The 27,859-nt window shown below is 55.1% G+C and overlaps 3 protein-coding genes across 3 annotated transcripts; 2 read left to right on the top strand and 1 right to left on the bottom strand.

Annotated features, from left to right (window-relative positions):
- The first annotated feature begins 19 nt into the window (after positions 1 to 19).
- On the top strand, positions 20 to 14,492 carry LOC120503619 (zinc finger protein 345-like). Its single transcript, XM_039712298.1, has 3 exons — positions 20 to 1,326; positions 2,893 to 3,103; positions 7,124 to 14,492. Exons 1-3 carry the CDS (start codon positions 668 to 670, stop codon positions 8,585 to 8,587), a joined length of 2,334 nt encoding a protein of 777 aa, XP_039568232.1. The 5' UTR covers positions 20 to 667; the 3' UTR covers positions 8,588 to 14,492.
- On the top strand, positions 1,342 to 3,256 carry LOC120503616. The gene is given in 2 exon segments (XM_039712294.1): positions 1,342 to 3,092; positions 3,095 to 3,256. Coding segments are annotated over 2 exon segments (780 nt in total). The 5' UTR covers positions 1,342 to 2,374; the 3' UTR covers positions 3,157 to 3,256.
- LOC120503618 (zinc finger protein 345-like) lies at positions 12,948 to 27,406 on the bottom strand. Its single transcript, XM_039712297.1, is given in 5 exon segments — positions 12,948 to 15,376; positions 18,884 to 19,274; positions 19,409 to 19,733; positions 24,531 to 24,634; positions 26,119 to 27,406. Coding segments are annotated over 5 exon segments (2,502 nt in total). The 5' UTR covers positions 27,037 to 27,406; the 3' UTR covers positions 12,948 to 14,612.
- Positions 27,407 to 27,859: the final 453 nt, after the last annotated feature.

The raw sequence follows: 27,859 nt of genomic DNA, 5'->3' as shown, positions 1-27,859 counted from the left end.
TTGCAGATTCCAGAATCAAGACCCAAATATCTTTGTGGTCCCTGGGAGGATTTGTTTTTTCTGGGGCAATATTTGGATCTTGAAGGACCCCAAAGCTGAGTCTCAGATCCCCCTTTGGGGGATATTTAGGGGTCCTCATGGCAATCACCAGGTACTGGTGGGGGGAGGACATCACTCATGAGGACCTCTCCAGAAGAGCAGTGGAGTGGAACCTCAAGACCCCTGGAGTGGGAAAAGTTGAGAGGAGAGGGGTGATTCCAGAGTTGGGTGAGATCCAGCAGCCTGAAGGGGGGAGGGAAGGGCCTGGAGTGTGGGGACCCCTGAAATCCTGGAGCAGAGAATCAGGGGAGAAGAGACCCATGGGACCCTCAAAATCCCCTGGGTCATCTGTAAGCAAGACCCCAGAGAGGGGGAACCTCAGGAGCCTCAGGACTCCCATCAGCTCAAGGAAAAGAAACCACCAAACCCCAGATTGGAGAGACAAGAGGGGCTGATATCCTATGAGGGTTATTTTGGGAGCTGAATCATAATGCTTCGCAGATTTTTATGTACCCAGAACCCCTGAAGACTTCCAGAAATATCCTCTGCAGGAGGAACCTGCAGCCCAAGGTTCTCACCCTTTGTTTTTTCCCCAAACCAGGATTTGTTGTTCCCAAGCCTTGGGTGGATGGAGAATGAAAAGCCCCAGAGATCCCCCACAAGGAGGGGCTGCAAACCCAGCCCAGGGAGCTGCAGGGAGCAAAGAGCCCCCCTGAGCCAGGAAGGCGGCCAGAGATCCAGGCAGAGCTCAGAGCTGGTGGAGAAGCCTCATGGCAAGGAGAAGCCCCACGAGTGCTTGGAATGTGGGAAGGGTTTCAAGTACAGCTCCCGTCTGAGGGAGCACCAGGTTATCCACACAGGGGAAAAGCCCTACAAGTGTGGGGAATGTGGGAAGGGCTTCAGAAAGAGCTACAACCTCATCAGCCACAGCAAGATCCACACTGGGGAAAGACCCCACACCTGCCTGGAATGTGGGAAGACCTTTGGGCGGAGCTCCAGCCTGAGGGAGCACCAGATGTTGCACACTGGGGAGAGGCCCTTCGAGTGTCCTGAGTGTGGGAAGAGGTTCCTGAGGCCATCCCGTCTCCTCCTGCATCAGCGCATTCACACCAAGGAGAGGCCTTTCTGCTGCCCTGACTGCGGGAAGAGCTTCAAGCACAACTCCACCCTCCTGAAGTGGCGTCTCCACAGCGGGGAGAGGCCCTACGAGTGCCCCGAGTGCAGGAAGAGCTTGGTGCGCGGCTCCAGCTCCACCCCACATGGAGGATCCACACTGGATGATCCCCAGTGACCCCCTGGTGATCCCTGTTCTGGGTGATCTCCAGTGGGTGGGAGGAAGTTGTTGGAGAGATTTCTTCTCCTTGTGCTGCTGTGATTTGGTTGGCAATAAATTCACTCCCTGCACCCAGGCTGGGTCTGTTGTGCCCTTGCTGGTGCTCAGGGTGGGATCTCTCCTGTTCCTTCTCAGCTCCTGGGCCTTTCCTTGTGTTTCCTCTCCCTGTGCAGCTGCAGAGGGCAGGGACAGAGCAGTTTTGGTGTCCATTCACGTCCAGGCAAGACCAGCCCAGCCCCAGGAGTTCTGAGGGGCTTGTGGGGCTCCCCCCTGCCGGAGGAGGGTGTCCCCCCTTGCTGCAGCCCCAGCCCTCAGGCAGCGCTCAGCCAAGCAGAGAACAACCTCAGCTGGGGCCTCACTTTGGGAACACCTGAGCCCCTGGACATCTCCATCCCCATTCGGGGGTGCATCTGGGCTCTTGGATATTTGGGACCCCATTTTTTGGGATGTATTGGGTTTGTATGGATTGGTTATGGTAGTGGGGTGGGCTCTGAGAAGCTGCTGGAAGCGTCCTCAGTGTCCAACAGAGCCAATCCCTGGTGGTTCTAAAGACGGAGGTTCTGGATGCAGAGATCCCCCCACGGTCCCTGGAGCAGCCCCCTGGCACAGGGGGGTGCCTAAGAGGAGGCTGTGACCCCGTGTGAGCCCCGCGGACAAGGCAGGACTCACCTTGTGGCAGACTGACCTCCGGGGCTGCAGCAGGGTGAGCGGGCTGCTGCTGGTGGGATGGACTCACATCAGAGCCGGGCACTGCTGGGGGTTTGGGTTTCTCTGGGAGTTTTTGTCCCATTTGTCACCCGGAAAGACACCAGGAGCAGCAGGGGGTGACAGCCACGGGTGGCTGAGATGACAAAGGGCTGGCTGCTGGCTCTGGCTCAGGCCTGAAATCGTTTGGGGGAGGGCAGGGGTGCAGGGCTCGGGCAGTTTGGGGTGTCGGGCGCTTTGCTCCTGGATTGTCCTGCCCGTGCCCGCTGCTCCTGGGGCACAGAGAGGGGCCCGAGCATGTCACCTCAAAACTTCCCTGGGAATCGTCCCAGAGCCCTCAGCCTTCCTTGTGCCCATCCCTGCGGCCTCTTGTCTGTCCCAGTGGCTCCCGTGGCTCTCCCACTCCATTCCCAGTCCATCCCAGTCTCTCCCAGTGCCCCCGGCGTGTCCATCTCAGCCGTGCGTGGTACTGCCGCCCATCAGCCAATCAGGATGCGTGTCTCTGATGACTCATCCGTTGCCAGGCAGACCCGCAGCGCCGAGTGCCCCGCTCCGGGCTCGGCCTCCCAGTGCCGCGCGCGTCATTCCCAGTTCCTCCCAGCGTCCACAAACTCCCTCCCAGTCCCTCTCATCTCATTCCCAGTACACCGCCAGTCCATTCTCAGACCTCATTTCACTTTGAGACCTTCACCCTCGGTCTCAGTGCTCCCCAGTTCTCGCAGTGCACTCCCACTCATTCTGAATGCCACACCACCCGTCCCCCGACTCTCCCAGTTCCCCCCAGCTGCTCCCAGTGTGTCCCTGCTCTCTCCCAGTGCCCATCCCACCGTGTCCATCTCGCTGGTGCCCTCGGGCTCCCAGCCCAGCCCCGGCCGCCTGCTCTGCTCCGTGATGGATTTCTACCCTGCCCACATCCAGCTGAGGTGGTTCCAGGGCCAGCAGGAGCTCTCTGTGCTGGCCACCGATGTGGTTCCCAGTGGGGACTGGAGCCACCAGCTGCTGGTGCTGCTGGAAACTGCCCCCAGTGTGGGGTCACCTGCAGCTGCCAGGTGGAGCACGTCAGCCTGGAGTACCCCTGAACCAGCACTGAGGCACAGGGGGGGCACTGGGGGTGCTGGGAGGGGGATTGGGTTGTGCTGGGAGCAACTGGGAGGGAGTTTGAGAAGGAGTTTAAGGGAGTTTGAGGGAGACGAAACCTGGCTTAAACTGGGAGAGGGGCTCAGGGGTCTGGAAGGGTTGAGAAGGAGTTTGAAGGATGTTGGGGAGGGTGGGATGGGGTTCCAGGGGTCATGGTGGGAATTGGGAAGGAAGTTTGGGGGGTGCTGAGTGTAACTGGGAGGGATTTGAATGAGCCTGGAGGGGCTAGAATGACATATGGGATGCAAAAGTGGGGTTCGGAATGAGGATGTTTATGCTGGGAAGGAACTGGAAGACGTCGTGGTGAGCCCTGGTGGGGCTGGGAAGGGATTGGGAGAGAGTTTGGGAGTCCTGGGGCGGAAGGGGGCGGCAATTGGGAGCGTGCTTGGGGTGCCTGTGTGAGGTTTTGGGGGTGGACGTGGCTGAACGGCTGCTGCGTGGACAGGCACCGGTGAGCACTGGGGGCCAAGGGGGACACCCCACTGTCCCCCGAGGGACGCCCGGGGGAAAGTCAGGTTTCAGATGGACCCCAGGGAGCAACCGGGAGATTGTGGGGTGATCAGTGGCAACAGAATCCTTCCTCAGGACTGCGGCTCGGCTTCGCAGTGGCTCTGTCAGGGAGAAACCCCCAAACTCTGACCTGGGGGCAGGAGAGATGCTCAGGTGGGGATGTGGGGGCCAGGTGGCTCATGCGGGAGCCAGCGGGGGAGGATGTGGGAACTGCTGTCGCTGCACAACAACTTGCACAAATTACGTTTCCTGGCTCTGCTCTCTGCTGCGTTCAAACCACGTCATGAACAAAGAGCAAAACTCCCCCAAATGGGATTTCCTCGGCTGCAAAGCTCGGCGAGGCTGAGCTTTTTTTATCCAAACCAGTCCTTCTGAGTCCTTTCGCTGGAATCCGCCCCAAGGCATCAATCACGAGATCATCAGCCACGACCTCAGAGCGGGGCTGTAACACGAAATTGGCATCAAAGGCTCCCCGGGGATCGGACACTGCAGGCAGCCCCAGCCTCCTCTTCTTCCTCCTCTTCCTCCGGACGGGATCGAGCCCCCGCTCCTGCCCGGCTCCTTGTGCCGCTCCTGCCCGGCACGAACCTGCCCCGCACCTCAGGGTGAGCCCTGGAGTGACCGCACGGGTGGGGAGGGACCGCTGAACAGGGCAGGGACCGAACCCGTGTGGAGCTGAGCTGTCACCTTGAAACGAGGGAATCCAACGTGGGTGCTGGGACTTCTGTAATCTCAAGGTGTTACTTGGTACTCGACACTTCAGTTTTGGCAATAAGAGGCCCTTCAGCAGCAATGTTTCTCCCAGCCATTGGTTTCTGGCTCGGAATCAGCTTGAAACACGGACAAGAAATCCAAAGTCCCAGCAGAAAAAGTTCTGCCGTTACTTTTTATTTTTCACAATTATATTATGTCATATTATATTATAATTATATATATATTTTTTTTTTTTTATTTTATATCAGATACGTTTAACTTTTTTTTCTTTTTCTATAATCCCATGTTCATTCTCTATTTACCTCCTCACCTGCTGCTGCTCCAGTGCCATCAGGCCCTGGCTCAAAGGGAAAGCACAAAACCCTCTGGAAATAAAGCTGGTCTGGGGGAAAACCCTGCAGGGGGGGATTGAATCCCATGGACAGTGCTGGCTGAGAGCTGGAGATTCCAAATGCTCCAAGGGGCCAGAGGGAACTGTGCTGGGGCCTCGAAGCCTCCCTGGGGGCACCTCCAAGACTCCCGAGCAGAGCGACCCCTCCCACCCTCCAAAATCTGCAGGTCTGGGTCAGCTGAGGAAAAGAGCTGGAAAAGGGACTGGAAAGGGGATGGAGCTTGAGAGGACCCCTCAGCCATCACCCGGAAAGAAGGGGCTTTCTGCAGGAAAGCCATAGGGAAATCGTCCAGAAACCAAGACAATAATGATGAATTTTTAAACTCTTTCTACTCCTGTTTCCAGAAGGTCCCAGCCGGGTCCTGCTGGGAGGAGCTGGAGGTGGGGAGGGGGCTCAGAACCAAATCGGGGAGAAAAGTTTAATTGGGGCGAGGGAACTTTTATTGTGGGGAGAAAATGTAAATGGAGGGGATTTGAATGGGAGGGGATGACTTGAATTGGGGAGAGAAAATGAAGTTAGGGCAGGAGCCCCCCAGCCCTCAGCCGTGTCCTGAAGGTGCTGCCAGTGGTTCTGCCCCTGCTGTTCCCCAGGAATGTCACAGGATGGAAACTCCATTCAAGCTTTTATGTTCCCAGTCACTCCCAGCAAGATCCCAGTTGCCCCCAACATGGTCCCAGTTTCTCCCAGTCAGGCCCTGTATGGTTCCTTCCAATCTCAGTCCCTCCCAGTAGCAGTCCAGTACGACCCCAGTCACTTCCAGTATGAACCCAGTCACTCCTAGAATGGCATTTTCCCATATCATGGTCCCAGTTACTCCAGTCATGATCCCAGTATGAGTCCAGTCACCCCCAGTATGATCCCAGTAACTTCCAGACACTCCCAGTATGAGTCTGATTTAATCCCAGTATGATCCCAGTCACACACAGATACTCCCAGTATTATTTCCGTCACTCCAGGTACGACACTCTCAGTCCCACTATTACCCCAGCATGGGCCAGTTGCTCCCAGTGTGATTCCAGTTGCTCCTGCATTTTTCCAATTGCGCTTTTCCTCCACTACTATAGTTCCAGTCACCCACAGTATGATTCCAGTCAGACCCAGTATGATCCCAGTCATGCCCAGTATATCCCAACAGCAGCCAGTTGCCATCAGCATGCTCCCAGTAGCCTTCAATGCGGTCCCAGTATATCCCAGTACGATCCCTGCTGCCCCAAATCTGGTCCCGCTGGGTCCTGGTCCTGGTATGTCCTGGTGTCCCAGTCTGCCCAGTCCATCCCAGCCTGTCACATTCCGTGGGACCCTCCTGGGCAGCCGTGGCCGTTTCCGGGATCCTGCCACGAGCAGCCACCGAAAGCTGCCCCAAGATGCTGACGGGGATCAGGGCTCTGTGTTGGGGTTCGTTTTCCTGGAGCTGGGGCTCGGCTTCTCCCTGTGCAAGAAGGTGAAGGGGGGGTCCCGGGGGTCGTGTCCCCCCTCCCCCGGAGAGTGTGTGCTCCCCCCGGGGCCCCCAGCCCGGTGTCACCCCCTTTTCTCTGCCCGCAGAGCTCCCGAGCCGCTGCCGGCTGCAGCCCCTCCCCGTGGCCTCGGGCCTGGCCAGGACCCCCCACTCTGTCCCCAAACTGATTTTGGGGGTCCCGTGTCCCCCCAGCCCCGCTGAGGCGGCGTTAGGAGGAGCGCGAGGACCGGCAGAGAAAGAGACATGGGAAGAGCGGGACAAAGAAGAGGGAGAGAGGAAGAGGAGGAGCAGGAAACAGAAGAGGAAGAGGAAGAGGAAGAGGAAGAGGAAGAGGAAGAGGAAGAGGAAGAGGAAGAGGAAGAGGAAGAGGAAGAGGAAGAGGAAGAGGAAGAGGAGGGAATTCTCGATTCCGGCGCCCGCTGTGTCCGCAGCGCTTTGGCCCCTGGAGCATCTCCCCCAGTCCCCCCGCAGGTGAGCAGGGAGGGGAGGCTCCCCCCAGATATGGCGGGGGTTCCTGGCGGGTTTTCTGGGGTTGTGGGTATTTGGAGCTTGGAGGAGCCCAAAGCTAAACGCAAATGCCCCTTGGTGGATAATGGGGGTTTTTCCTTGGGGAATGGGGAGGGGCGCAGGTGGTTGCTGCCGGCAGAGCGCGGGTTGGGGGTTGTGGGATCCTCGGATCATCCCTAAGCAAGATCCTGGAGGGGGGACAGCAGGACCCACGGGACCCCCGTCAGCCCAGGAAGGGGGACTCGCGAAACACCAAAGTGTGAAGATTACAGAGGGGGAACTCCTGGCAGGGTATTTTGGGCTGAATCTTGGTAGTTTGAAGAGTTTTAGAGACACAACATGCCTGATAACTTCCTGAGATGGTCTTTGGTCAGGAGAAACCCCCATCCCAAGGCACTCAGCCCTTGTTTCTCCCCCAAACCAGGATTTGTCCCAAGCTGTGGCTGGATGGAAGAGGAAGAAAAGCCCTGGAGATCCTGCACGAGGAGGGGCTGCAAACCCAGCCCAGGGAGCTGCGGGGAGGAAAGAGCCCCCCTGAGCCAGGAAGGCGTCCAGAGATCCAGCCAGAGCTCAGAGCTGGTGGAGAAGCCTCATGGTGGGGAGAAGCTCCACAAGTGCTTGGAATGTGGGAAGGGCTTCAGCCAGAGCTCCAACCTGATCCGGCACCAGGTGATCCACACTGAGGAACGGCCCTACACCTGCAAGGAATGTGGGAAGAGCTTCAGACAGAGCTCCCACCTGACTTGGCACCAGGTGATCCACAGCGGGGAAAAGCCCTATGAGTGCTTGGAATGTGGGAAGAGCTTCAGGTGGAACTCTGACCTCAACAAGCACCACAAGATCCACACTGGGGAGCAGCCCTATGAATGTAGGGAATGTGGGAAAAGCTTCAGCCAGAGCTCCAGACTGGTTCAGCACCAGACAATCCACCCTGGGGAACGGCCCTATGAGTGCTTGGAATGTGGGAAGCGTTTCAATCGCAACTCCCACCTCATCAGGCACCTGCGCTGCCACACTGGGGAGCGGCCCTACAAGTGCTCGGAGTGTGGGAAGAGCTTTAGGCGCAGCTCCAGCCTGAACGTCCACCGGCGCATCCACACCGGGGAGAAGCCCTATGAGTGTCCTGAGTGTGGGAAGAGGTTTCGGAGCACCACAAAACTCCTCCAACATCAGCCAACACACACAGAGGAGAGGCCCTTCCACTGCCCTGACTGTGGGAAGGGCTTCACCCGCAACTCCCACCTTGTCAGCCATCAGTGCATCCACGCCAGGGAGAAGCCCTACAAGTGCTTGGAGTGTGTGAAGGGCTTCAGCACAAGCTCTGACCTGATCCAGCACCAGAACATCCACACTGGGGAATGGCCCTGTAAGTGTGAGGAATGTGGGAAGAGCTTCAACCGCATCTCCAACCTCAACACACACCTCAAGATCCATACTGGGGAACAGCCTTACAAATGTGGGGAATGTGGGAAGAACTTCAGGCGGAGCTCCCACCTCATCAGCCACCAGAAGATCCACACTGGCAAACATGAATGGCCATATGAGTGCTCAGAATGTGGGAAGAGCTTCAGCACAAGCTCTGACCTCATTAAGCACCAGATGATCCACACTGGGGAGCGACCCTATGAATGTGGGGAGTGTGGGAAGAGCTTCAGCCAGAGCTCCAACCTCATTCGCCACCAAACAACCCACACCAGGGAACGGCCCTACAGGTGCTTGGAATGTGGGAAGGGCTTCAACCGCAGCTTCCACCTCATCAGGCACCAGCGCATCCACACCAGGCAGAGGCCCTGAGTTTGGGAAGAGCTTCTCACAGAGCTCTCACTTGACCCAACACCAACGGAGGCACCACTAAGGGGAGCCCTGTGAGTGCCCCGAGTGCAGGAAGAGCTTCATGTGCTGCTCCAGCTCCATCCCCCATGGGAGGATCCGCGTTGGATGATCCCCAGTGACCCCTGTTGGGCAGAGCCCTGGTGACCCCATTCCGGGTGATCCCTGTTGGGTGAGGTGAAGGTGTTGGAGAAATATCTTTCCCTTCTTCTTGTACTGCCGTGATTTGGTTGGTAACAAATTCCCTCCCTGTGCCCAGGCTGGGTCTCTGATGCCCATGCCACTTTTGATGAGGGATCTCTCCCAGTCTTATCCCAGTCCAGGAACTCTTGGTTAAATTTTCTCTCCCCTGTGCAGCTGCGGGGAGCAGGGACAGAGTGGCTTTGGCGGGTGGCTTACATCAGGGCAGTGTCACCCATGGACACCCCTGAGATCCCACTGTGGTTCTGCATTGCCCCCTCCTCATTCCCAGGCTGCAGTGTGACCTGAGAAATGTTTGTTTGGTCTCGTCCTTGGAAACAGTATCTGGGTTTTGCTCTTTCCAAGCTTATCAGAAATGATGTCTGCTCCCAGGAATTGCTAAAAGGCTCCTGTTTTCCTTATGGCCATCCTTGGAAAATATTCCTCTTGCCTAAATGGCACAACATTCCTTTCTCACACTTTTAGAGGCAGTGCCAAGCCAAACTGTGGCTGGGATGAAACATCGTTGTGACTGAAGCCCACTCTCTTCTGACCCTATCATAGTGATCCAAAAGGAGACCTTTTGAGCTCTCCTGGGCCACCATGGGCTGTGACCAGCAATCTCCCTCTGAGGGAGCATCTCCGAGCCATCAAACCCTCGGGTTTGCTCTGCCTGCAGGATCACCAAAACACGGCATGTCCTGGGCTGATACCCTCACTCCTCAAAGCCCCATCCTTCACCCAGCAGGAGATGCAAAAGCATCTGAAGGGAGGATTTCACCGACCTTTGAGGGGAATTTTTCACAGGTACCTTGCTTTCACTGACTGTTTCTGTTTGTGTGCATGCCCCTGCACATATGCTATAGGAAATCTGGGAGAAATACTGCTTTCTTAGATGTGTAAGTACCTTGGATATCTAAGTTAGCCTGTAGCAAGGTTCAGTTATAGTTATGAACTTACTTAAATGCTGCCAAGTGTTGTTCTTTTGCTAAGTTGTTAAACATAAGTTAGAAGTTAAGTGTTGTTTTTCTGTTAAGTTGCTAAGTAGAATGTGGAAGTTACAGCTGTAAGTTAGGTTAAATGCTAAGTGTTATTGCTCTGTTGAATTGCTAGCCCTAAGGTATAAGTCAAATTATAAATTAAAGTAGAAATTAAAGTGCTGCTCAGTGTTGTTTTTAGGCTGTGTTCCTTTTAATCCCTGCCTGCACTGTCTTTTCTACCATGCACCTAACACAACACACACCCACTCACTCTCTTAAGAGAGTTCTCAGTGCATTTCTGGTTTGGTTGTCTGGATTTTGTTTGGCTTTTTTGTTGCTTGTTTTCCCTTGTTGTGCCTTAGCTGTCGTATAGGCAGTAGAGTGAATCTTGCCAATGAACTTGTGCTTTGTTGCTAAACATTAAACCTGACTTTTGCTCATGCCCTTGCCACTGATTTTTAAGCAATCTCAAACACTCTCATTCATTACAGCCCCACAATGTCCCACATCACCGAGGGCCCTGACACGGGCCCGTGTCACAAAGTGCCACACCCGGCACCCAACAAGAGAGGGACAGAGTGGAATGGGCACGGGGCAGCCCCGGCCTTGTGGCCTTGTAGCCCCTGCAGTGCCCAGAACCCTGGGAGGCTTTGGCCACTGTCACCATTGAGTCAGGAACGGGTAATAAGTGGCACAAACTCTGGGTCAGAAGGCTAATAACAATTTTATTAGGAACCCATTCCTTTTAATACTCTATTCTGACACAGGCAGACCTGATTGGTCCTGTAATCAACAGGTTGGTAGTAAATTCACTCTCTGTACCCTGGCTGGGTCTGTTTTGCCTGTACCAGGGCTCAGGGCGGGACCTCTCCTTTTCCTTCTCTCAGCTCCTGGGCCTCTCCTTTGTGTTTCCTCTCCCTGTGCAGTTGCAGAGGGCAGGGACAAAGCAGTTTTTGTGGCTCCCAGCTTCCAGGCAGAGTCAGCTGAGCCCTGGGTGTTCAAAGGGGTTTGTAGAGCTCCCCTGTTTGTGGGACATCACCATTGAAGGAGCGTGTCCCCCCGTGCTGCAGCCCAAGCCCTCAGGCAGCGCTCAGCCCATCAGAGAACACCCTCAGATGTGGCCTCATTTTTGAGCACACCTGAGCCCCTCAAAATCTTTATCCCCATTTTGGCTTAACCTGAGCTCCTGGACATCTCAGACCCCATTTCTGAAGCTATTTTGGGTATGCAAGTCCTGGTTTTGTTAGCAGGGAGGGTTCAGGGCTGGGTTTTGAGAGAAGCTGCTGGAAGCTTCCTTCATGTCCCACAGAGTCAATCCGTGGTGCCTCCAACAATGGAGATGCTGTGGGGGTCGGAGGTGAGAAAGCCATGTCAGGAATGCCCTGGGAAAGCACCATTGTCTGTCAGGGGAAATTCATTCCTTTCCCATGGTTCAAATGCTGTACTCCCTTTCACATCCAGCTCATCCTGTACCCTTGGTATCTTTCACTAGTTACTCCTGTAAAAACTTTTCCCCTCCTATCCCCTTTGACATGTAGCTGTGCACAAAACCTGTAACTTTTCCCCAAAGATGTGGCACTCGCCCTGGTGTCCTTCTGCTGGTTGTTATCCGTCCCTGCTGTCCCTCAGCCTATCCTCCGTGTTTTCCTATCCCTTTTGGACCCTGCAATAAATCAGTTGAAATTATCCAGGACTCGAGCTGCCCTCCTTCTATCTGGTGAAGAGAAACATCTAGCCAGGGTTGCACAGATGAAAATCCCGACCCCAGCAGTTGGCATCTCGGAACAGGGACTCTGGACTCTGCCTCCTTTGTCCTGGAGAGCGTCTCCTGAAAACCGAAAGTTCTGCAAGCAGCCATATTTGGGAAATAAGCGCCGTTCTGAGCCAACCCTTTGAGAGTGAAGCTTTCATTGAAGGAAGACATCTCCCCGAGGCCGCAGCGACGACCACCAGACATCTGTGAGTTTTCACAGCGACCTGAGACAGCAGGTTTTCCACAAGCTGACAGATCACTGTGCTCCACCAGCTTTTTCTGAGGACTTTTCGCAGGCAGCGTGTTATATTTGTTCCGGTATGGTGAGTTCCCAACAAAGTACAGCATTGGAACCATGGGAAAGGAATTAATTTCTCCTGACTTAGACAATGGTGCTTTCCCAGGGCATTCCTGAGATGGCTTTCTCACCCCCAGCCCCCACAGGGGTGCAGCATTTGGCCACTCTTATTGCTGAGACACTGGCAGCCTGGTGGGGGTGAGTCGTGAGAACAAAGACCCCACCCCATGGGCTGGGTCTGGGCCACTTGGGCTGTCCCCCCACCTTTGACCCCCTCCCCACCTCGGCCTGGGCCACCACTCCAGGGGACGGGTCTGGTTTCCTTGGCCTGCCCAACAAGGAGTGGCTCAGGGACATAGGAACAGACATAGGAACAGGGGAAGGAGCCAGTGGGGTCTAACAGCTTTTTGAGTGAAGCTTCTTGTGTCTCCTAAAAACCAGGGAATGCTCCCCCAGGGTGTCCACACTGGCAAGTGGAGGTGACCCCACACCAGGGGAGATTTCCAGCAGCACCAGGAGCTGGTGGGTCCAGTCCCCTTTGGGGATCACATTAGGGGCCAGCATGTGCCCCAAGAGCTCCTGCTGGTGCTGGAACCACCTCAGCTGCACCTGTGCAAGGTGAAAATCCATCACAGAGCAGAGTAGGCAGCTGGGGCTGGCCTGGGAGCTTCAGGCATCAGTGAGGTGGGCATGCTGGGGGGCACTGGAAAAGAGCAGGGAGACATGGGGGGTATGAGGAGAAAGAGGGTGTAGGGCTGTTGTGGCACTGAGAGGAACTGGGAATGGAATGGGGTGGCACCAAGAGTGAGTGGAGCAGGCTGGGGAGCACTGAGAGGGCAGGGGCAGATCTAAGTGAACTGAGAAGGAATGAGAATGAACTGGTAAGGGACTGGAAATTTACTGGGAGGGAATCCTAGGGACTGGGAGTAAACTGAGCAGAATAGATGGGGACTTGGATGGTCTGGATGAGAACTGGAAGGGACTGGACAGGGGACAGATGGAGAGCACTGGCAGGGGCAGGGAATGAAGTGAGAAGCGCTGGGAGTGTGAGGATCTCTGCATTCCCATGGATCTCTGTGGAGGGCCAAAAATGAGACATCACACCATGATCAATGCGATCAAATGAAGCAAATTGATTGCTCAAATAGGTTACATTTATATCATGTTCTACTGTTCACGTGCCCTAAACTAATACATGATTGGTTAAGTCTATCTGTGCACACGTCTCAAGCTGTCAGCTAATTGGTTAGTTTTCTTTCTTCGTGTGCTCTGCTGTGGCTTTTAGCTCTGTCTTCATGTCCTGCCTTACATCCTGGACTTGTTTACTTCTGAGTAGGCTCTTCCTCTTCCATGTCCTCAAGGCCACTGCAAACTTCTACTCAGTCTTGATGAAGGCTGGCTTGTGCACATGTCCATTGTTCTGCAAGAAACCCTCAAGAGATCTCCAGGGACTTTGGGAGGGATCTCTGCATCCAGCACCTCCATCTTTGGAACCACCAGGGAATTGCTCTACTGGACATGGAGGAAGCTTCTAGTAGCTTCTCTCAGAACCCACCCCTGGAGCACCCCCACTACAAAAAACAGGCTGTGCAAACTCAAAACAGCTTTAAAAATGGGCTTCCAGATATTCAGGAACTCAGGTGAACCCCACGATGGGTATGAACTTGTCCAGGGGCTCAGGTGTGCCCAGAAATGAGGCCACATCTGAGAGTGTTCTCTGCTTGGCTGAGCGCTGTCTGAGGGCTGGGGCTGCAGCAAGGGGGGACACCCTCCTCCAGCGGGGATGTCCCACAAACAGGGGAGCCCCACAAGCCCCTCGGAACCCCAGAGCTGGGCTGGTCCTGCCTGGAAGCTGGGAGCCACCAAAACTGCTCTGTCCTTGCCCTCTGCAATGGCACAGGGAGAAGAAATACAAGGAAAGGGCCAGGAGTGCAGAGAAAGACTGGGAGAGATCCCACCCTGAGCACCAGCATGGCAAAACAGACCCAGCCAGGGTACAGGGAGTGAATTTACTACCAACCAAATCACAGCAGGACAAGGAGAAGGGAAAGAAATCTCTCTAACACCTTCCCCCCACCCAATGGGGATCATGCAGAACGAGGATCACCAGAGCTCTTCCCAACAGGAGTCACTGGGGATCATCCACTGTGGATCCTCCAGTGGGAGACTGAAGCAGCACGCTTCAACGAGTCCCAGAGAGCAACCTGGGCTTTCAAGGCCCGGGGCACACTTGCTAAAGGAGCTGGTGAAGGAGGGAAGGAAAGGTCTTTCTTTGGAGATCCAAAAGCCCTTTACTGCCAGGAAGAGGGCCCAGCAGGGTCAAACACAAAGACCCAGCAGGGTCAAGGGTTAAATACGGAACAAGGGGTGGATTTGAAGGTCAAGAACCAATGGAAGCAGGGAAAAGTAGTGCAGAGGAAGGGCAGCAAACGAGGGGAACCAATGGGATAAGAGGAATGGAACACTGCAGCAAACTGGGGCCAATGGGGATGAGGTGAGGGAAGAACATTCTAGGGGGATATAAATATGGTGAAAAGGGGCTGAACAGGGGTAATGTCAACTGGATAAACCAATGAAATTTAACACATTACATGTGTCTACAGAGGCCTGTGAGAGGGAGGGGTGTAACCTCAGAGGGGTGTTTCTCTTTGCTTGTTTCTACCCCTCCAGAGTTGAGGTGTTACAGCCCCACTGGCAGGCGCCCGAGTCTCCAAAGGGGATGTAGTAGGAGCAGTGTATGAAGCCCTTCCTGCACTTGGGCCACTCGCAGGGCTTCCCTTAGTGGTGCCTTCGTTGGTGTTGGGTCAAGGCAGAACTGCTGCAGAAGTTCTTCCCACACTCCCCACACTCGTAGGGCCTCTCCCCGGTGTGGATGCGCCGGTGGATGGTGAGGTAGGAGTTGCGGTTGAAGCCCTTCCCGCAGTCGGGGCAGCGGAAGGGCCTCTCGTCTGTGTGAGTCCGCTGATGCAGGAGGACATGGGACTTGCTCCGAAACCTCTTCCCACACTCGGAACACTCGTAGGGCCTCTCGCCAGTGTGGGTCCTCTGGTGCCGGATCAGGTCGGAGTTCCACCCGAAGCTCTTCCCACAATCCAAGCACTCATAGGGCTTTTCCCCAGTGTGGATCCTGTGGTGTCCCATCAAGCTGCAGCTCTGTCTGAAGGTCTTCTTACACAAAAAACACTCATAGGGCCGTTCCCCAGTGTGGATCCTCATGTGCTGGAGCAGGTTGGAGCTGTCTCTGAAGGACTTCCCACATTCCCCACACTTGCAGGGTCGTTCCACCTGTTCCCCAGTGTGGATCATCTGGTGCCGGACCAAGTGCGAGTTCCGGCTGAAGCCCTTCCCACATTCCAAGCACTTGTGAGCCTTCTCCACCAGCTCTGAGCTCCGGCTGGACCTCGGGCCACCTTTCTGGCACAGAGGTGGTCTTTCCTTCTTGCAGCTCTCTGGGCTGGGTTTGCAGCCCCTCCTCGTGCGGCATCTCTGGGGCTCTTCCTTCTCCTCCATTGGCTCAATGCTTGGGAATGACAAATCCTGGTCTGGGAGGAGGAACAATAGGTCAGCACCTTAGGCTGGGGTATCTCCTGCCCAAGTTCCTCTCAGGAAGTGACCAGATATTTTGTGTCCATAAAAATCTCCAAAACGCAAAGGTTCAGCCCCCAAAGAAATCCTTACAGGAGATTTACCTCTCTTGTTTCTCCACTCTGGGTTTTGGGCTTTCCCTTCCCTTGGCTCATGGGGCTCCTGTGGCTCCTCTATTCTGAGGTCTTGCTTACAGATGACCCAGGCTATTTGAGAGTCCCAATGATCCTTTCTGCCCTGACTCCCTATTAGAGGGTTCCGTGTCTCCCAAGGGTCCCCCAACTCCAGAATCTTCTCCTCCACCCTTCAGGATGCTGTGGGTCCAACAGCCATGGGATTGTCCCTCTCCACTCTCACCACTCCATGGGTCTTGCAGTTCCCCTCCACCACTCTCCTGAGGGGCCTCAAGACTGATGTGCTCCTCCCGCCAGTACCTAGTGATAATCTTGTGGATCCCCAAATATCACCCCAAAGTGGAATCTGTGATTCAGCTTTTGAGTCCTGCAAGATCCAAACTTTCCGCCCCCAAAACCACAAGGCCTCCCAGGGACCACAAAGATATTTGGGTCTTGATTCTGGAATCTGCAAAGTCCAAACACTTCCCCCAGTAGAACTCGTCTGGAGGACTCCCTGATACATTTGGGGTGAGCTCCCCCTCCCTAGTCACCAGCAGGATGGAAACTTGTGCTTCTCCTTCTGCTTCTCTTCCTGCTCCTCCTTTACTCTCCCCCTCCCCTCCTCCTCTGTGACCAACCCAGATACCCCTTTCCCACCCCCCTCTGCCCCACAGCTAAAGCATCACCGGCTGCTGCGTGGGGGAAACCGCCCCAAGGAGCTCCCCAAGGATGGACAAGGGGTTTGGGGAACCCCCCTGTTGTGGTGCACCAGTTTAGTTGTTCTCTTGCACTGGGTGATTGGGAATTTGCACAGAATAGTTTTATATTGCACTGTATAGCTTATGTTACATCATGTGGTTTGTTACCCCTTTTTGCTATCACATGGTGTTTCGCTCACCTGTCCCAGTACCACCTGGTGGTCTCTCCCCTGGGTTACCCCTCCTCTAGCCACTCCTCAGTGGTGTTCCATTGGCTGTGGACCTCTCCCTCTGTCCCCATTCCGGGGGGTATAAAAGCTCTCTGCTGCCAGGGAACGCCCTCTTTCCTCCCATGGGTTTGTCCACCTGATGTGTGTCTTGGAATAAAGGACAACGTTTCCCACCTGGAGGAGAATGCTTCTCTAATCTTTCACCTTCGTCTCTGAAGGATCGTGTGGGCAAGGGTCTGTAGCTAGCCGGAGTGGACCCTGACAGTCCAGGAAACACGATTCTTCATCCCCAGTGCGGCTCCATCCCCTCCCACAGCCCTGGAGAATTGCTCCAGAGATTGAATGATGGGGACACAAAGTGACCTCCATGGAACCCCTTTCCTGCTGTCCCCCCTCCTGTTATCCACCTCTCCTATCCCTTTTCCATCATCCCTCTAAATCCCAGCTTCCCTTTGGCTCACTTTAGGGCTGACCCTCCCCTCTCTCTCACAATTTTGGTGTCCTAAATGCCCTTTTATAGCTTCTCCCCCCCTTTCCCATCGTGTTGAAAATAATGAGATGCAACTGTCTACAAAAAAATGGTGTGAATGTCCTTTGAGATAGAGCAACAGACTTGTAGATAAGGAAGTGACAGGAGAAACCATCAGTTTCAGAAAATGTTATTATTTGACATGGACTCCTGCTCAGCCAAGGTCCTACTAAATTCCTGACCCTCCAGAAAAAGAACAAAGACTTAACAGAGCCATTATTATCGCATGTGATAAAAAAGTGGATAATATTGAAGTAGTTCGCACATTCTCCCAGAGGTAGTGTAGGACATGGACACCCAGGGGGTCAATAAGGGAAGTGGAGAAGGGATTTGGACAACAGGGGATGGATGGAGTTGGTGTGCTGGAAAGGGATTGGGTGAATGTGAGAGTGCAGCAATATGGTTAAGGCAAGAAGCAGCAGGAGGTATCTATGTGGTATGAAAAAGGATGGCGGAAAAGAAAAGGAAAAGAATGAATTGCGAGGATTGGGATGTTATTCAGCACCATCGTATCCTCAAAATTTGCCAGGTGATCCAGGACCAATTACAGGTCCTTTCTATCCCCGGTTTCCAGGAGAGGCAAACAAGGAGGTGAGGATGTCAGGGGGTTTCTCTGTGCTGGGCAGCGGCAGCAGCGGGCGCAGAGCTGCGGCACCGGGAGCACGGGCTGGGGGCCTGTGGGGAGCTGCGGGGCCGGGCCGGGGCTGTGGGGCAGCCGGGGCTCAGCGCCGGGCGCTGCCTGACCCCAGCAGCCCCGGGCAGGGCCGCCAGTAGCCCCCGGCCCCCAGGAGGCTGCGGGACGCCCCGGCCGCTGCCCGGCCCCGGTGCCCTGTCCTTCTTCTTTCTTCTCCCTGGCATCCATGTTCAGGGTGATGTTGGCATTCACAGATTGGTTTAGAGCAGAAAGTCACTGTCTAACATAGGTGATAGGTATTGGAACATAATTATAAACATAGTATACGTAGTTTTTAGTATAAAAGATAGCACCAGCCAGAGAGGCGGGAGTGTGCCTCGGACAGACCTGCAGAACAGACCTTGGCAGGCCAGACAGAAAATGTTTGAGATAAAGAAATAATAAACAACCTTGAGAACGTGAACCAAAGACTTCTCAACTCCTTCTTCAGTTGACGGGTTGGGGAAAAGAGACTTTTAACAAAGACACACCTCAGGATCTTCCCAACCAGACCAGACCAGAGGAGATCCCGAGAACTGGTGTCCCTGGGTGGGCTCCCCACCAGGAGAAAATCCTGAGAACTGGCAACCCAGGTGGCACGAAGGGGCGACCCAAGAGGTGAGCCGATGGCAAGCAGCCAAACCACCAGACGCTGGAATCCAACCCACGAAGAAGCACACCACCAGACAGAAAAATCCAGGGAAGAGCAACCTGACCCTTGCCAAAACAAATCACCTTGAGCACAGCCCGGACGAGAGGAGGACCAAGGCACCTGGGAATCCTCACCTGTGATCTGCTGGCCAGAGACCAGGACAACCTCCAGACCGACCTTGTGGTGCTTCAGCTTTTGGTGAGACAGGTCAAAATTAAGAACACTGAGAACACAGAGGGGGGGGGGGGTCGTCATCACCCTTAGGGTCTCCACGGGCGCCTCTACCGGTCCCAGGAAAGCTGTCCCAGGAAAGCTGTCGGTGCGGGTGGCGGAGGAGGAGCAAGCCCTGAGGGGGAGCTGCCTTCCGACCATGCCGAGGCAGTGATGGGCCGGCAGCGGCTGCCCAGGGAGGGAATTCCTCCCACTGAAAAGGAACAGGACGATTTAACATCATGTCAGGGTTCCCTGGGGTCCCTTGAGTCTTCAGAATCCCCAGAACCCCTAGAATCTCCAGGGTCCTCTGATGCAGACATCCCTCAACCAGTCCCAGGAAAGCTGAAACTAACCCGTTCCCTCGGTGGGGAGGAAAAGAGCGGTGTCGTCTATGAACGGGCTTGTAGTCCCAGATCGAGTACACTCACGGCAGGGGGGGAGGCGGCAGTGAGAGACTGATGGGGGAGGGTGCAGAGATTGCAGGACCGAGAGATGAGGGAGGGCAGCCTCTGGCAGCGGCGCTGGGCAGCACACAGCAGCCGGGGCGGCAGCAGAGGCAGCGGGGGTGACCATGAGGGCGACAGGGGCCGCGGCAGTGGCCGGGGCAGCCGCGGAAGCGGCAGCGGCGGGCGGCCAGCGGCCGTCCGGGGGATGCTCGGCGGCTGCAGGAGCGGGGCGAGCGGGGCCAGGCCGGGCGGAACAGAGCACACGGGGTGGCGGCGGCATGCTCGGTGCCGGCGGCGGTCACGGACAGTGCGGGTCCAGTGGTGCTCACGGTGACAAAAGCCAGCCGCAGCTGTCCGGGGAAAGCGCACGGGTGGCGAGGGCTGAGCCAGCCAGGGCCGGGCCAGCCCAGGCGAGGCGCGGGGGCCGAGTACCCAGCGGCGCAGCAGAGACGCGAAACCCGGGAGCCGCAGCTGGGAGGGCTTTGCCACGTTCCGCAAGCGCGGCGGGGACACCGGCGGGGCGGGACATGCTCCCGCTGGCTGCGGGTGCGGGCGCAGGGCCAGGGGGAACCAGCCCGAGCGGAGATCCCGGCGGAGCGGAGCCCAAACGATACCGGGGCTGCGCGGGCCCGGGCGGATCCCGATCCCGGGCAGGAGGGAGCGCTCCCAGGGCTCGGCTGCTCCAGAGCCGCTGCAGGCGGCGCGGCCGGCCCGGGCGTTCCTCTCCGCACCCCCGGGACGGCGCTGAAGGCTGAGGCTGGGCCCGGGCAGGCGGAGACGGGCGCGGGCAGACATTCCTCAAGGCACCGCCCGGTCACAGCTGCAGGCAGCCACAGCAGCCAGCCCATCGCAGCAATCCCGACAGGCGTATGGGAAAAAAACAGGTCAGGGAACTTCTTCAAGAGCAGGACGGAGAACTTCTGAGAATTCTCACCAGTTTTTTAACAGGGCAACTCCACAGAAAATGCAGCAGATGTTATATGGGGCACTTCATATACCCAACTGTTCCACAGACCAGTTCCACAGAATCTGTTTTCTTCAACCACTATTAGTACATGTACGGGTTCAAAAAGTATGACATTTTATTACTCCTAATTGTGATTATAATTTCTGGGGAGGGATTTAATGGCAAATGTGTGAATGCAAATTAATACTGCAAAACTTAATGAATTACTTTAACAATTCCCTATTCCAAGAAAGCTTAGGAAAGGCTTACACAGCCAGTTATTGAGTCTCTGCTAAAGGCAGGGCTTTTGGAGCCAGAGATGTCTCCCTACAACCCTCCTATCTTGCCAGTCAGGAAACCAGAAGGATGGAAAGCTGAAGAAAAGAAGAATTTTCAAATGTTAAAAAGCAGATAAATTGAGGCTCCCTCCATGGCCCTCCTAGACAGGGAAAATAAAATGTAAATGAATGTTAAACAGGGCTGAGCCAAAGGAATTCTTGTGCTAAAATGTTCAACCTAGTGGCCAGAGAGTGGCCTCACTGTCTGCAGAATTGTGCAGACACAGTTTTCATGGGAACTGAGGCTTGGAGCCTGGCACTGAAATGCCCTGAGCAGGAAGGCTCCAATATCTTCTGGAGACACCATGCCACCTAACAGGGGGCAAAAGCAATTCTGACTGCTTCAGCAATCATTGTGTCATTTATTAACATATTTTTAAAAGGAATAATTTCAAGTTTAATTTTAAAAAAAATTCTCTACTCATGCTTAATTTGCTTTGGCCTTGGGGAAAGGAGTTTTAAAGTCTTTTTTTACACAGTGTTATACCACTCAACAGAGATGACTTCAACAGCTCAACAGACTGGGAATAGCCCAAAAGATACGCACAGAGATAAGGACCAGCAACATCAACGCCCAGTGGGCAGAGGGAGACACTGATGGGGAAATACAGACAAAAAGGAACCTGCTTTTAAGACAAACCCGAAGGAAACGAGCCCTGCAGCCTCGCTTCTTCTGCCCCTTAATCAGGAGCATCGGTGCATCTCTTTGATTTTCCCCAAAAAGGGAAAACCGCCCCAAATCCCCTGTGAATGAGTGGGGGAGGGGAGAGATTTCTGGTAGAGAACTCCAAAATCTCAGAGCAGGATAATGAGAAGTAAGTGAAGACCCTTAAATCCATCTTTCCGCACGGCTCCCTCCTTCCCGCTGCACCTCCTGCCCCGGCAGGGCCGCAGACAGGGAATGGGGCCGTGCTCAGTTCATCCCCGGGGCTTCTCCCTCTGCTCAGGGACAGGAGTCGTTCCCCTGCTGCAGCCTGGGCTCTCTCCCACCGCAGACTTGTGCAGGAACTTCTCCAGCCCGAGTCCATGCCATGGGCACAGCCCCCTCCAGCTGCTGCAGCGTGGGTCACTGTGCCCCGGGCTCAGTCCTGCCAGGACAGGCTGCTCCAGCGGGGCCCCTCTGGCCACGGGGCCACAGCCTCCTCTCAGGCACCGCTGTGCTCCAGCGTGGCTCCTGCGGGGGCCTGGAGAGCATCTCTGCATCCCCATGGATCTCTGCATCCAGCTGTCTTTGAATGCACCAGGAATAGCTTGACCTCCACCTGAAGCCCTTCCCACATTCCAAGCATTCGTGGGGCTTCTCCCTGGCCTGAGGCTGCTTCATCAGCTCCAAGACATGGCCAGATCTCCATCCACCTTTCCGGCACAGGGAGGGTTTTACCTCCTCACAGCTCCCCGGGCTGGCTTTGCAGCCCCTCCTCGTGTGGGATCTCTGGGGCTTTTCCTCCCCATTGGATTCCTGTGCCCTGGAGCCGTTCCAAATGGCCTCTTCCACGAGGTTCTGAGGCAGGGGTTTGTTCTCCCTGGTCTCTGTCCACAGCTCAGTGCCTGGGGTAGGAAGGACAAGGAGAGGAAGAGACAGGGAGAAGGGAAAAGGAAAAGGCAGGAGAGGAAGGAACAAGAAGGAACAAGAGAGGAATGAGAAGGGAAAGGAATGTGGATGGATGAAGGACAGAATGGGGAGAGGAAGGAAGGTGGACATGGAGAGGATGGGCTTTGCCTCCATGCCAGAGAGAAGGGCAAGGAGATTTCCCCCAGTCCATCCCTGGCAGGACAGCATTGGTAGTGAGGCTGTCCTGCAACCCGGGACCATGCTGGGCTGGGAGATGGAGCTGGAGAGAGGGTGAAAGGGCAGTGACTTCCTCCTCACCCGCCTCAGTGTCCCAGGTCATCTTCCTCCTTCTTACACCCTCCTCCACCTCCATCCAGACAAAGTTTGGAATTGACAAATCCTCGCTTGAGAGAAAAACAACGTGTTAGCACCTTGGGTTTGATGGTCCCACTGCCCAAATCCGGCTCCACAAGTCCCCACCACATTCACCACTGGATTGGCCCAGACCTGCTCATCTTCAGCCTCCCCTACCCCTCTGGGCTGTCAGGGGATCCCAGGTCCGGGATTGCTCCTTGCAGCTCTCCTCACTCCCAGTGAGCTCCAAAACCAATGTCACTGTCACACCCACCCCCCGTACCAGGCGATCACCATGTGGATTCTTTAAGATCCCCGCAAGGGGCATTTGTGGCTCGGTTTTCAGGACCTGTGAGATGCAAACATCCTCTCCCTTGCAAAAAGCCCTCCTGGACACTCCCTGAGAGATGTGGGATGAGCTCCCTGCCCTGCTTACCTGCAGGATGTGGGCAGGGATCCATGCTGCTGGGATCAGGGGGAGCTGAGGACTCAGTGGGCAGACGGGGGAACTGTGTGGTTCTCCTGTTGCTCCTCCTCTTCCTAGACCTGTTCCTGCTCCTCCTTTTCCCCTCTTCGTCCTCTCTCCCTCTTCTTCAACTCGCTCCTTCTCCCTGCCCACCCCAGACATCCCTTTCCCACCCTCCTTTGCCCCACAGACACCACAGGACTGGCTTTTGGTTGGGGAGAATCCCCCATGAACCCTGTTGGGATGGGCAGGGGGCATTGTGTGGAACTCCACCATGGCCCCTGAGAGCCCTAGGGAATCACTCCAGGAATTGAGGGATGGGGACACAAAGAGATCCCCAAGAAACTACCCTTTTTCTGTCCCATGCCAAATTTCCCTCCGATCTCCCCTCATTCCCCACACCCACAGACACCTCCAACTCAATTTGGGGACCCCATCCCTCTCCCACTCACGTTGGGATTCCAAGACCCCTCCTTTCTCCCACCCTTCTGCCCCTACCCCATCATTTCCCCAACCCCACCACATCCCCTGTGCTTGGTTTTGAGGGTTCCAGGTCTCTCCTGCTCAGTCTGGGGGTCACATCCCCCCTTTCCCTCAATTCAGCCCCTTCCTGGAAGCTTTTTCCTGGGAGGAATCCCTGAGTTTTAGGATTTCAGGGGTGCAATTTTGGAGGGGGACAGCTCTGTCTGGCTTTCCCCTCTCTGCTGTGGCCTCTCAGCTGCCCCTGACACCCTGGGGGTGCTGGGATTTCCCTCCTGGGGACAAGGACGTTCATTCCCTTCCAGAAGCCCAATGCCCGGCTGGGGCTCCAGGTCAGGTGGTCGTTGCGCAGCTGCCCCAGAACCTCCCCCAGGGTCTCCCAGCACAGCCAGAGCCGCTCGGCCTGGGATCCCCAAAGGCCTCAGCAAGCCCCAAGTCCCTCCCAGAAACCCTCAACTCCCTCAAACCCAGCATCCCCCACATCCCCTGCAAGTTCCCCCCATGGCACCGGCCATGGCCATGTCCCCACTTGTCACTGGCCATGTCCCACCATGTCCTCACCCATGGCTGTCTCCCCACCATGTTTCCATCCCTGTCATTGACCCCCACATCTCCATCTGTGCCTGTGTCCCCCATGTCCCTACAAATGGCCCCATCCCCCTCCATGTCCATGTGTCCTCAATGTTTACATCCCCCCATGTCCCCCAACCATGTCTTAGTTCAATGTCTTTATTTTTACCCCAATATTGGATATTTTAAAGGGACGAAGATAAATGAAAACCAAATCAAGGCCAAAAGAAACGTATTTATGTGTCCATGCCAGCTGAGGTTCCAAGAACTTGGGTGGGAGGGAAGAACCTTTTTTGGTGGTTTCCATACCAGAGTCTCCAAAATCTTGGTCTTTTCCCCAGTTCATCACTGTTTGGCTGTGGAAGTTGCCCTTGGGACACAGGAAATCAAACTCTTGGAATGCCTGAGGTTGGAAAAGATCTCCAAGACCATTCAGCATTCATTGATGCCAGAAGATAGGATTGAACGCAAAAGATTTCCTGGGGTTGAAAGTCAACAAATCAAATTGTCCCCAAGGAATTCCCGCTGTTGGTCTGTGTCCTGATGGATGCTCCTGCTCCTGCATTCATACAGGTGCCCACAGAGAACCAGGAAGATGTGGAGCCACCTAGGATGTTCTCATCCCAACACAGATCACCAGGACCACAGATCACCAGGACCACAGATCACCAGGGCTCTGCCCAACGGGGGTCACTAGGGATCATCCAACGCGGATCCTCCCATGGGGGATGGAGCTGGAGCAGCACACGAAGCTCTTCCTGCACTCGGGGCACTCACAGGGCTTCCCTTAGTGGCGCCTCCATTGATGTTGGGTCAAGTTAGAGCTCCTGGAGAAGCTCATCCCACACTCCCCACACTCGTAGGGCCTCTCCCCGGTGTGGATGCGCCGGTGCTTGGTGAGGGAGGAGCTGTGCTTGAAGCCCTTCCCGCAGTCGGGGCAGCGGAAGGGCCTCTTGCAGATCCATTCCCCCCACATCCCCAGGGAATCACTCCAGGGATCAAGTGATGGGGACACTAAGGGATATCCATGGAACAGCCCTTTTTTCTATCTCATCCCCACCTTTCCCTCCCCTCTCCCATCATCCCCCCAACCCAAGGACCACTCCCAACTCAATTTGGGGGTCCCATCCCTCTCCTGCTCTGAATCCTCTTTTCCCCTGCTCTCCCACCCCTTTCCCATCATGCCTCCAGCTCAACCTCTCATCCCTGTGCTTGGCTGTGGGGGATCCAGGTCTCTCCTGCTCAGTCTGGGGGTCACATCCCCCCTTTCCCTCAATTCAGCCCCTTCCTGGAAGCTTTTTCCTGGGAGGAATCCCTGAGTTTTAGGATTTCAGGGGTGCAATTTTGGAGGGGGACAGCTCTGTCTGGCTTTCCCCTCTCTGCTGTGGCCTCTCAGCTGCCCCTGACACCCTGGGGGTGCTGGGATTTCCCTCCTGGGGACAAGGACGTTCATTCCCTTCCAGAAGCCCAATGCCCAGCTGGGGCTCCAGGTCAGGGGGTCCTTGAGCAGCTGCCCCAGAACCTCCCCAGGGTCTCCCAGCACAGCCGGAGCTGCTCGGCCTGGGATCCCCAAAGGCCTCAGCAAGCCCCAAGTCCCTCCCAGGAACCCTCAACTCCCTCAAACCCAGCATCCCCCACATCCCCTGCAAGTTCCCCCCATGGCACCGGCCATGGCCATGTCCCCACTTGTCACTGGCCATGTCCCACAATGTCCTCACCCATGGCTGTCTCCCCACCATGTTTCCATCCCTGTCATTGACCCCCACATCTCCATCTGTGCCTGTGTCCCCCATGTCCCTACAAATGGCCCCATCCCCCTCCATGTCCATGTGTCCTCAATGTTTACATCCCCCCATGTCCCCCAACCATGTCTTAGTTCAATGTCTTTATTTTTACCCCAATATTGGATATTTTAAAGGGACGAAGATAAATGAAAACCAAATCAAGGCCAAAAGAAAAGTATTTATGTGTCCATGCCAGCTGAGGTTCCAAGAACTTGGGTGGGAGGGAAGAACCTTTTTTGGTGGTTTCCATACCAGAGTCTCCAAAATCTTGGTCTTTTCCCCAGTTCATCACTGTTTGGCTGTGGAAGTTGCCCTTGGGACACAGGAAATCAAACTCTTGGAATGCCTGAGGTTGGAAAAGATCTCCAAGACCATTCAGCATTCATTGATGCCAGAAGATAGGATTGAACGCAAAAGATTTCCTGGGGTTGAAAGTCAACAAATCAAATTGTCCCCAAGGAATTCCCGCTGTTGGTCTGTGTCCTGATGGATGCTCCTGCTCCTGCATTCATACAGGTGCCCACAGAGAACCAGGAAGATGTGGAGCCACCTAGGATGTTCTCATCCCAACACAGATCACCAGGACCACAGATCACCAGGACCACAGATCACCAGGGCTCTGCCCAACGGGGGTCACTAGGGATCATCCAACGCGGATCCTCCCATGGGGGATGGAGCTGGAGCAGCACACGAAGCTCTTCCTGCACTCGGGGCACTCACAGGGCTTCCCTTAGTGGCGCCTCCATTGATGTTGGGTCAAGTTAGAGCTCCTGGAGAAGCTCATCCCACACTCCCCACACTCGTAGGGCCTCTCCCCGGTGTGGATGCGCCGGTGCTTGGTGAGGGAGGAGCTGTGCTTGAAGCCCTTCCCGCAGTCGGGGCAGCGGAAGGGCCTCTCCTCTGTGTGAATCCGCTCATGTTCTAGGACATGGGAGCTGGTCTGAAACCTCTTCCCACACTGGGGACATTTGTAGGGTTTCTCCCCAGTGTGGATGAGCTGGTGGTGTTTTCTCAGGGCAGAGCTCCACCCATAGCTCTTCCCACATTCCAAGCAGGTGTAGGGCCATTCCCCTGTGTGGATCACCTGGTGCTGGATCAGACCAGATATCCATCAGAAGCTCTTCCCACATTCCCCACACTCATAGGGCTTTTCCACAGTATGCATGCGCTGGTGTTCCCTGAGCTGGGAGCTCCGGCTGAAGCTCTTCCCACATTTCTCACACTCATAGGGTTTTTCTCCACTGTGGATCATCTGGTGCTGGATCAGGCTGGAGCTATGGCTGAAGACCTTCCCACATTCCAAGCACTTGTGGAGCTTCTCCCTGCCATGAAGCTTCTCCACCAGCTCTGAGCTCTGCCTGGATCTCCGGCCGCCTTCCTGGCTCAGGGGCGCTCTTTGCTCCCCGCAGCTCCCTGGGCTGGGTTTGCAGCCCCTCCTCGTGCAGGATGTCCAAGGATTTTCCTCCTCCTCCATCTGGCTGTGCCCTGGGAATGGAAAATACTGATGCGCAGGGGGAAAAATCAAAAAGAGAGCACCTTGGGCTGCAGGTTCCTCCTTGTCCCAGATCATCTCAGGAAGTCATTGGGCATCTTGTGTCTCTAAGTACCTCCAAAACACCAAGCTTCAACCCAAGAATCCTCCAAACATCAAGACACAGATCAAAAACTCCCAAAACAACAAGTTTCAGCCAAAACAGCCTCCAAAATACAAAGATTCAGAACCTACAAAAAACCGAAGCACCAACACTTAGCTCAGTGAAGCTCAGAAACACCAAGATTCAGCCCAGTGAAAATGATGGATCCCTCTCCCCAGTCACCTGCTGCATATGGGGTGGAGCTCCTGCTGCAATGCTTTTGGAGCTAGGTGAGAGGCTGCAGATACAGGGAGAAGTGGACCGTTGTGGTGCCTCCTAATTCTGCTTATCCTGTGTCCCAGTCCTTCCTCAGGAACAAGAGGAAAATGTCTTTACAAACAGATGCTGTAAATCTGATCAGAGATAGGTCCAGGGAATTGGACATAAGGAAGTGACAGGAGAAGCCGTCAGATTCAGAAAATGTTATTAATTGATGACACTGACTGCTGCTCAGCCAAGGTCCTGCTCAATTCATGAACTTGGAGAAGAACAACAAAGACTTGACAGAGCCATGAATATCGTTTGCTATAGAAAAGTGGGGAGCATATTAAGGGGGTGTATAGTAGGTGAATTGGGATGTCTGTAGCTCTCAAGTGCTTCAGCCCATGGGGAAATGGAGAGAGAGATGTGGACAGGAAAATTAGGATGAAAAGGAAGCTGTGTCCTCCAACAACTGAAGAGACCCATGGGGAATATCCCATGTTTATGGATGACTCTTAAGAGACAGACCCAGGGCAGATATTCAATTATCTCAATAGT

Source organism: Passer montanus, unplaced genomic scaffold, assembly GCF_014805655.1.
Source record: "Passer montanus isolate IOZ18808 unplaced genomic scaffold, ASM1480565v1 scaffold261, whole genome shotgun sequence".
NCBI lineage: Eukaryota > Metazoa > Chordata > Aves > Passeriformes > Passeridae > Passer > Passer montanus.
This window is presented reverse-complemented; position numbering and strand designations above follow the sequence as displayed.

What these genes read in the sequence shown, in the direction of transcription:
- LOC120503619 (XM_039712298.1), top strand. Translation starts at nt 668, where the DNA reads ATGGAGAATGAAAAGCCCCAGAGATCCCCCACAAGGAGGGGCTGCAAA. An exon ending in TCCACACTGGATGATCCCCA is followed by an intron (nt 1,327 to 2,892) that starts GTGACCCCCTGG and finishes GCTCTCTCCCAG; the next exon opens with TGCCCATCCCACCGTGTCCA. An exon ending in TGCTGGAAACTGCCCCCAGT is followed by an intron (nt 3,104 to 7,123) that starts GTGGGGTCACCT and finishes GAAGAGTTTTAG; the next exon opens with AGACACAACATGCCTGATAA.